This window comes from Parasteatoda tepidariorum, chromosome 2 (assembly GCF_043381705.1).
Source record: "Parasteatoda tepidariorum isolate YZ-2023 chromosome 2, CAS_Ptep_4.0, whole genome shotgun sequence".
NCBI lineage: Eukaryota > Metazoa > Arthropoda > Arachnida > Araneae > Theridiidae > Parasteatoda > Parasteatoda tepidariorum.
This window is the reverse complement of record NC_092205.1, coordinates 87,559,239-87,568,730: the sequence shown is the minus strand read 5'-3', so window position 1 is coordinate 87,568,730 and position 9,492 is coordinate 87,559,239. Positions and strand designations below refer to the sequence as shown.

The 9,492-nt window shown below is 27.4% G+C and overlaps 1 protein-coding gene across 2 annotated transcripts in view; it reads left to right on the top strand.

Annotated features, from left to right (window-relative positions):
* Positions 1–3,674: 3,674 nt before the first annotated feature.
* The window catches only part of LOC107452752 (isocitrate dehydrogenase [NADP], mitochondrial), a 30,750-nt gene continuing 24,932 nt past the window's right edge, over positions 3,675–9,492 (top strand). Inside the window, exon 1 of one of the 2 annotated variants that reach the window (XM_043044987.2) lies at positions 3,675–4,029. In XM_043044987.2, coding sequence (XP_042900921.1) covers positions 3,927–4,029 — 103 coding nt within the window. In that variant the 5' untranslated portion in view covers positions 3,675–3,926. The remainder of the gene's footprint in view (positions 4,030–9,492) is intronic. The other variant, XM_043044985.2, reaches the window with a different exon arrangement.

Here is a 9,492-nt window from a genome sequence, read left to right as displayed (position 1 = left end):
GGACCACAAATGCTCTATTGGATTAAGGTCAGGTGAATTTGGGGGCCAAGACATGACTTGAAAGTCACTGGAATGTTCCTCGACAATTCGACCCTTATGACATGGTGCATTATCCTGTTGGTAAACACCATCCCCCGCAGGAAAAACTGTTGCTATGAATGGGTGAACCTGGTCTGCAACTATGTTCAAGTAGCTTACAGATGTCAGGGATTGTTCTATGAGGATTATGGCTCCCAATGTGCCCCATGAAAACATCGTTCCTGGGCGAGAAACCATGAAAACCTGGGAGAGCCCATTGTTATAGATGGAGGGTGATCATAATGTAATGGCTCTTCGGTGTATATAATATATATAATAACTGGGCTACATCCCTGTTATCATTGGTTTTGTTTAGCTCAAATAATTCAGTCGTGAGCCAAAATAATTCTTCAATAGTTTTATTTAAAGGTAGGCTGTTGGTGGTAATAGCTCACACCCATTTCTCCACACTGGAGGGGGTGGACAGCACTCTCGGACAATTCCGACATAGTTTTTCAGGATTACATCATGTTGAAGGAGACACGCAAAAACTATTGCTCCTGCATTATATACTAACAGAACTTATCTTCTAACCCTAAGCATTGTGTAAAATCATTTAATGCTTCCTAATATGGAAGTGAAAGAGGGAAATATTTTAAAAATAACTGCTCCTTTGAAATATAAATCTAATTATAATTCATTGGTATGTTTTCAGCTTTGAAGTATCTCTACACCTATTCTTTACCAAAGACATTTTATGAAAAGAGTTTTAATGCTTTTATTAATACAAAAGTATTTATAATTTTTGTGTATATATCGTTTTACTGTTTTTTAAAAATTTATATAATCTCCCAGGATGTTTTATATTTAAGTGGCAGCAGGATTTATTCCTTGTTGTTTTATTTAATAAATCTAATTTGAAAAGCTCGTGTTCATTATTACGCATGTTTATTATTATTATTCATTATTAATTTAAATGTATTATCTAATGATCATTGATGTGGTTTTTTAGATGTCGATGAAATATAAGAAAATTCAGCTTACAGTTACTGTCGCAAGTTTTATTCTAGTACTACTAGAAGGAAACTTCTCAAAAAGTGTAAGAAAAAAGCATGATTTGTTCAATTTTAATATCAACAAGAAATAATATTTTTAGGTTTGCTAACAGCTAAGGTAATAGATTTTCTGTAACCACAGTGAGAAAAGCAGTTATCTTTGATAAAGTAACTACAGACATCCTTATATATTATATATTACTTTATTCTATGAAGAATAAATCAAATATAACCATCCCTATACATTATACGAGTGTGCTTTAATTTTTTTTAAAAATTGCTCAGAAACTAGTTCAAAATTTTGTTAAAGGGCTAAAGTTTTTTAAAAAAATTTTTTTTTTCATTGTTTCTTTTTTATTTTCATGCATTAGTCATAAAAAAGTACAAAACTGTCAAATAAATAATTTTACTGCGCTCGAAAATTTCTTTCATTTCTTTTAATTTTACTGTTTCTCAAAAATTTCGAAAAATAGTCAAATATGTAGCTTCAAAACTAATTTGAATTTTTCGTGTTTTCTATTCAAAGATATAAAAATAAGCTTCTGCTTAAAGAAAAAAAAAATAATTAAACTGTGACGTAAAATATTCGCATCAATAACATTTTGATATTCGATTAATTTCTCTAGAAATGTGCATGCAAAACCTCTCTCGCTCTTTTTTTTTAAATATGAGAGGTAATCAAAAAATACTTCCACAACTAAAGCATTCAACTTTGTGTCGTTTACGTGACCTTTTAATAGTTGAAATTTTTATGTATTTAAAAATTAAAATAAGCTTCTACAGTATGAAATTAAATGGATATATATATTTTTTGTTCTTTAACTTCATACAGCATACGTCTATATTACTAAAAAACAAGCTGAATAAGAGAAAATGTTTATTTTCATGATACAATGCTATGGCAAGTATAGCAAGGCTGTAATAAGAGAATACATATTTTCTATTTTCCTGTTTCTTGAAAAACATAAAAAAAGATATCTCGTTTTCATTCGATAAAATATCGTATTAATTAAGGTTTCAGACGCTCCTAAAATTACCTTTAAAAGTTAAAATGATAATTAAAATTGTTAAATTTTATTTTATTTTATAACCGGCGTTGACCGGCAAGTAATTTTGAACCCAACCTAGGAGACAAGGGAACTCTCGGATCAGGCATCGGGACAAATTAGCCCTCATGGTGGACTCTTTGATGGAACTATCCCTTATTTGCGTTACATGCAGAGGAAAACCACGAAAACCTTCCACAGTTAGCCTGAAGGCAAAGCGGATCCGCCTCTCACTGATGATATTTTACGTCATCACTGTGGCCACTGCAAGGATTCGAACCTGGGACACTTTATTGGTAGGTGAACGCTCTATCCGCTGATCATCGCGATTCTAAAACCTCTAAATTGAAATACAAATGAATGTCCTCATTTTGATTTACATTTAGTTAATTATTTATTTACTAAATTTTTTTAATGCTTCTTAAATTAAAGCCTTCTAAAAGGTTATACAATTTGCTGTTGCATGACTATGAATTATTGAATGATCAGGAATTATTGATAAAATGTATTATTTTATTTCGGATCTCTGCTATAAATCAATTTTCGTAATGATACTTTTTATTAAATCTGTATATTTTTAGGATCATAGTAAAAAATTAGGTTAAAAATTAATCTTGCAAATTAATCTTTAAGCGGGGAAAAAATTATGAACACTGTCGAAAGCGTTTGAACCGGTGAAGTAGGCGAGATTAAAGTCATCAAAACTATTTTGAGTGCCTGTTGCAATTTGAAATATAACATGATATAATGTATTATTTTATTTCGAATCTCTGCAGCCAATATTAAATTAATTTTCGTAAAGACACTTTTTTATTAAATCTGTATATTTTTAGGATCATAGTAAAAAATTAAGGTAAAAATTAATTTTGTAAAATTAATCTTTAAGCGGGGAAAAAAATTATGAACACTGTCGAAAGCTTTTGAACCGGTAAAGTAGGCGAGATGAAAGTCATTTTGAACACTATTTGAAAGTCAACACTGTTTTGAGTGCCTGTTACAATTTGAAAGATTTTAGCAATCGCTTTTCACAATATATCTTTAAGCGTTTCATTATTTTTTAAAAATTTGAAAATAAGGAGAAAATTTAATAAAAGTCACGTAGCTAAGCTATGTTAATTTAACACAGTACCAGGTATTAAAAAAAATTATGCATTCTAGAATTTTATTATTATTTAAAAAGAAGGGACAGTATTTAATAAAATCCATTTAAATATATTAAGAACAAAGAAAAAAAACTCTGTTTCAATTATCTATGATCATTTTTAATTCTTTTTTTCTTTATATTCAGACAAATTTTAAAATAATATTTACTAGTAAAATTAAAAATAAGTATAAATGGATTAAAAAAGGGTGCAATGAGAAATATCATAATCATGCTCAGAATTTCTTAAGACAAAATATAGTTTTTCTGTTTGTTGGATTTTCATTGTGAATAAAAGCACTTTCTTATCCACACTTTTCTAGCGGCAATGAATTAAGTGTTATAAAACAATGTATGAATGAATTTAACGCAAACGACAAAAAATAAAAAGCGATCACACGCGATTCCTGACTACCCTTCTCTGAAACAGCCTGCCAAGGAGGCAGAAAACGTTTATTAGTTCCACATCCAATCAAATAAAAGTATATAAATACTGGCGCCATTTCTGTCAACATCAGCAGCTTCCATTGGATGGCTCTACCTTCCTCAGAAATCCCATAATTTGGCGATTATTTGCGATTTTTCTCTCTCTCTTTCTTTCTTCATATAATTCTACGTTGGAGTAAGATTGTTGTATTTTTCTATCCGATTAATTTATTATAAACAATGGCTAGTGCTGTAGCAAAAATCTCTCGATCTGTGTTGAAAAGCTCTTCGGGAAGCATCAAAAAGTCTAGATCAATTGTCAGCACATTACAAGATCGCAATTGTAAGTAAATTTAATTATTTCTGATCTTACCGGTGTCAAAGCCGGTAGCTATTTTCAATGAAAAGTAGGCTTAAGTATGAATTAATGTGTCAAATTTTGGCGTCCGATTTTCGAGCCACGTGTTAAACAGATCGTTGTTTACAATAATTTACTTGTCATATTTAGCATTGTTATTAGTAGCTGATCTAAATTTAGTACCTGAGTACAATTAAAGTGTTTGTTGTTAAATTAGAAAAAAAAAATGAAGTCTCATTTGTGCAATACTGTGCAGGGCATAATTCTATTTAAATAAAATTTGTAGTGTTCGGGAATTTAATTATTTTTTTATGAAAAATATTTTATAAATACTTTTTGTTACAATTAATAAATTTGCGATAACATGCAAGTATGAGATTTAAATTAATTGCCAGTTTTAGATTAATGTTGTCACACTAAATTTTAATTCCAGTACATATTGTATACTTAAACATTTATCTCCTTTAGGGCTGATTAATTAATATTAGGTCTATGTATGTTATGACTTTTAAAAATTGTAAATATTTTTAAATTCGAGGCTTTTATTTAGTGTAAAATATTTTTGTTAATGCCTGTTAAGTAAGATCACTTGTCTTCAGTTCATTTTAATGATCAAGTACAAAACTGTCAAAAATAATTAGAATCCTCAAAGTAAGTTGAGTTGCAAGTGGTCACCTGAAACAAGTTTCATAGTAATAATAATAGGAAACAAATTAGGGGTCTTTTGGATTTGTAAACTGTTTGTAAAACCTGTTATGTTTACTTGTTTGTATTTAACAAAGATTTTGAAATAATGAAATAATAATTATTTTCCTGTATTTTTTTAAAAAAATAAATGTAATCCTCAATTTTAATCAATATTTTGTATTAAGTTTTCAATGCAGAATATTAAATGTTCTAGAGAATAATTATTTGGATATTTTTTACAATCATTGTTTGTTAAAAACTCTAGGTATACCTTTTATTAAAGTCTTAAGTAATTGAAAGTATTTGTGTTAAATCAATATAATTATCAGTTTCTAGTTAATATTGCCGCATCACAATCATTTATATAATTTTACATTTAAATTTTCTTTGCAAAACTTTTTTTTTTTGAATTCATATATAATATAACTTTATGTTTTCTTTGTAAGGAGAAAATTTTAAAACGAAATGAAGTTTTTATTGAAAATAATATCTATTTTAAAAATTGTTTGTTATTTTAATATATTTAAATTTTTACCTTTTAAAAAGAGTAAAAAAAGAATAATTTTTTTAAAAAAACTTTTAACTTTTTTTTATTTAGTAATGTATGTTTAAACTAATAAATATAGCAATTTTTTTTAAAAACAATTATGACTGAGATGCGTTTAAATTCATATTTTTTGAAATCTTTGGGAATCCTTTCTGTAAATAACGTGTACTTACCTATTATCTACTATCGAATGTGTAATTTATGTGTTTTAATAATATATTTGTCCAGACCAAACAATATTTGAAGTGTGGAATTTTAATTTGCTAGTGCTCTGTAATTGTTCAATTAATTTATTATAAATTTTTTGATTTTTTTTTTGTACCTATAAAAGCATGTAGCTTTATGAAAGTAATTTATTTATATATTTTATTTAATATTAATTTTTAGCATTATTAAATTAAATATTAAATAATAGAAAAAATAATATTTTCCATAAGAATAATAAGTTAATAAATAAGTACTATATGTTTATTATTCTCATGGGATAAAATTAAATGATTAATAAGGTGCATAAGAAATGTTTTAATTAGGACTAGTTCCTGAAATTATTTCCCTAATTTTTAAAAATATTGAAAAATTATCAGAGCCACTACTTTTGCTATTTTGGGAATTTATCTTTATGTTAAATTTGTCCCTTTCTGTACAAACTGATTAAAATTTTCGAACAGTGTTTTGAATTGGTGGTAAAAATTTTCTTTGCACACCCACTGCCCACCAAATTTCAAGAACCTAGCACATACGGTTCTAGAGTTATAATACAGATAGACACACAAGATCTTTATTTTATTTTTATAGATTAGTGCTTTTATGCATCAGTCAACGTATAAATTGACATTTTTGGAAAAAAAGAAAAAAAAAAAACTGCTGTGGTTGCAAAATTAACAATAAATATTTTACTGAGAAAAATTCAAAAAATTTATTATTATATTCTTAGAATAAGTTAATTTAATTATCAACAATAAATAATATAAAATAAATTGTATAATATTTGTATTAATCTATTTTGCTCGAAGAAATAAGTCTCTGCAAAAAAAAAAAAAAAAGGGATTAATTAAAATTACTGAAAGGAAAAAAATAAATTATTTTTTGGTAATTTTTTTCTCATGTAAGAAAGCAAAAATCGTGTAGGCTAGGTCTTCATAATTATGTAATTTTTGCCTACATTTTAATTTGGCTTAGAATACAACCTATTGTTTTAAGTGAAAAAAGAAAGGAAGAGAAATTTTAAGGGTAAATAAAAATTTATATCTGATATGAGAAATTTAGATCTGATTTACAGCTATCTGATGTGTTTCGAAAGTGAAAATTACTTCATTGCTTTCTTTTCATATCTTATCTCCTTCTTATTTTATTGTAGTTGGATAATTTTTATCTCATCAATACTGTATGTAGCCTACTTTATGTATGTTTATTGAAATTTGTTTTGAAAGCATTACCTTGGAAGTTTACCTATATATGTGAAACCACTTTGCATTTTTCCCCCTTAAAAGTTTAAAAAAAAAAATTGATTTTTTAATCTAGACTAGAAACAAATCGCTAACAAAAACATAAATCTTATGATTATTTTTATTAAATTTTTTTATTAATATTTTTTTATTAATTTTTTACTTTGTTAAATAAAGCTTAAATGGAGAGCAAACTATTTTACCAGCACAATTTAAATTATAGCTGCATTGCAGTGATAGCAACTTTGCTCCACTTTGTGGGAGAGAAATTTAGTGGTAGCAAAATTTATAATGTATAATTTTTAGTTAAAAAAAACTTATTCAAATTTATTTTTCCCACCACTGCACATAAATAATTCAAAAGTGTATACATAACAAACGCTTATTTCCCTCTATGTTATGGGAAGCCTTTTAAAAATTTAGCAAAATTAGCCAAGTTTCTGCAATATTTTTTTAAATAAGCCACCGCTTATAAAAATCTTTTACAGAAAGCGGAGCAGTTGTTATACCTTGTATTATAGTTGTAATTAATAAAATAGTGTGCTTCTATTGAAATCCTAAAAAATTTTTCCAATTTGATTGTTTTTTATTACTTTGAATATCTTGAAGCTAATCACATGGAATTGAAAATCTAAAGTAATTTCAATTCTATGTGATTGAGTTTTCAAAAATTTATTTGTCAATGAGCAACATTTTGTTTAATTATTTTAGCCAATTTTTTTCATTTAGTGCACTAGTAACATTTGCATAGAGCCAGGATGTTACAGTGATTAAGGCATAGTTCTATCACATGAAGCCATTCCAGCTTGTAAGGAACGGTATAGGTGGATGGTGTACAGTGCTGACTAAATTACCTTCATTTGCCATTAGTCTCAAAATTGTAGAGCTTTAACTTTTGTGATCTCTCTAGCTGACAAGCTGGTTATTGTGAGAGGGCTCATTTTCTTTTTACAAAAATATTAAAAACTGGTTAACTTACCATTAAAAAAAAAAAAAAAAAAAATCCAGTTTTGAATGACGTCCCCCCCCCCTTTTTTTTTGGTTAAGTAGGGGATAGACAGTCCTGGTTACACCCAATAGCAGTGTATATAGACTCCAAGTATTCCTACAGCACAGTACCCGTGCAACAATTTTTTTAAATAAAGGTATAATCATTCATTTTGTGGATGCTTTGTATGCTCATTTAACTTATAATCAATAATTTATATTCAAAAAATAATTTAAACTGTTTAAATTTTTTGAAATTTAAAAAAAAAATTGAAACTGTTCAAAATTTTTAAATTTTTGGGCTTTTTTATTTTAACATATTTAAAATTTTTTTTTTCTTAGTGCTTACAATATTCATCTTAACAATTTTTTGCATTCATTTGTTGATATATCAATTAGAATGTTTTTAATTGATTATTTTGTAAAAAAAGGTTAAAAATTCCCTTTAGGTATTTATAACATGCTGTAAAAATTGTACTACACCTCATAAAATGCTTATTCCATACACAGTGTAAATAAGTGTATTTTACTTAAGATAAAAAAAGTTTACTTCAAAGCTTTATTTTAAATAGAAAAATTCCTTTGGGATTTAATTGAGATTAAATTGCAAAATTATCATCTATGAGAAAAAACACTTTAAAGTCTGTCTGAATTTTCTGTATTAGGGCAATTTAAAATCATTCATAACTTTTTTTAAAATGTAGATAGAGAGTTTTTTTTTCAGTGCATTTGAAATAGTTTGAAGTTTTAATATAAGCAATAATTTTCTCTCTCGATATTTTGGTCATTTTTGGGGTACTGTGAAGCTGGCTTTTTATTAAAACATTTAAACAGCCTATTGGAGCTCTTTAACTTTCACGGAACCAATTATCTCTTTAAGTAAAGTGAGTCCAGTCCACTAAGCTTTTGGTACATAATCAAACAAAAAATAATTTTTTTCAAAAGCATACTGAAACTTCTCTTTGTTTTGGATGGGGAAATTTCTTTATAAGAAATTAAAATCATTACGTTTTTAAGCTGTAAATCTAAAAAGTATATAGATTTTGAAAGAGGGATTCATGTTACTTCTTCTTTTTCTCATGGTAATTGATTGATCGCTTAAAAATGTATCGGTCTATTGAACAGTAAATCTGCCTTAGACACCTTATTTAATCATTATTTAATTACACGCGATGATTTGCAATTTCCTTTCCCGCATCTATCGTTAAAAGTAAACCTGCTGGTCATTGTTCTGGCTGTTGTCCAGATTAAAACCACGCTAACCTTAATTTCCTTTCTTTTTAGTTCCACCGTCTGTCTTCTTGCCAGCCGGGTTAACAAAGCGAGTTCGTTTACGCTTGTTTGAGGAATTTCAAAATAGAACATTCGAATCTGATATGTTTCGTTTTAACTGTTACCATTTTTCGAAGGATTGAAATTCCTGTTTCTTTCTCAAATTCTCACAGTTTTTTAATAGTTTGCGTTATTGTTTTGTTGATCGCCTAAAATTTTTTTAAACATTTGATCTATTAAATTTTGTTGTAAATTCTATATCTTAGGCTACGAAATTTTCGCAAGTATACTAAGATATTGGAATATTTTATGTTGTATCATTCAGAATTTAAATAGGCCCACAAAAGACTTTTCGTCCTATTAATCAGTCGTAAACGTTTTTTACGGTGTATTTCCCCTAGCGATAGTGAACTATTAAAAAGAAAATTTTAAATGTATAATGGATTTTTATTTTTCATAGATTTCACCGGCATTCATAAATTAATTATTTGACCTGTACTGCTGTGGTTG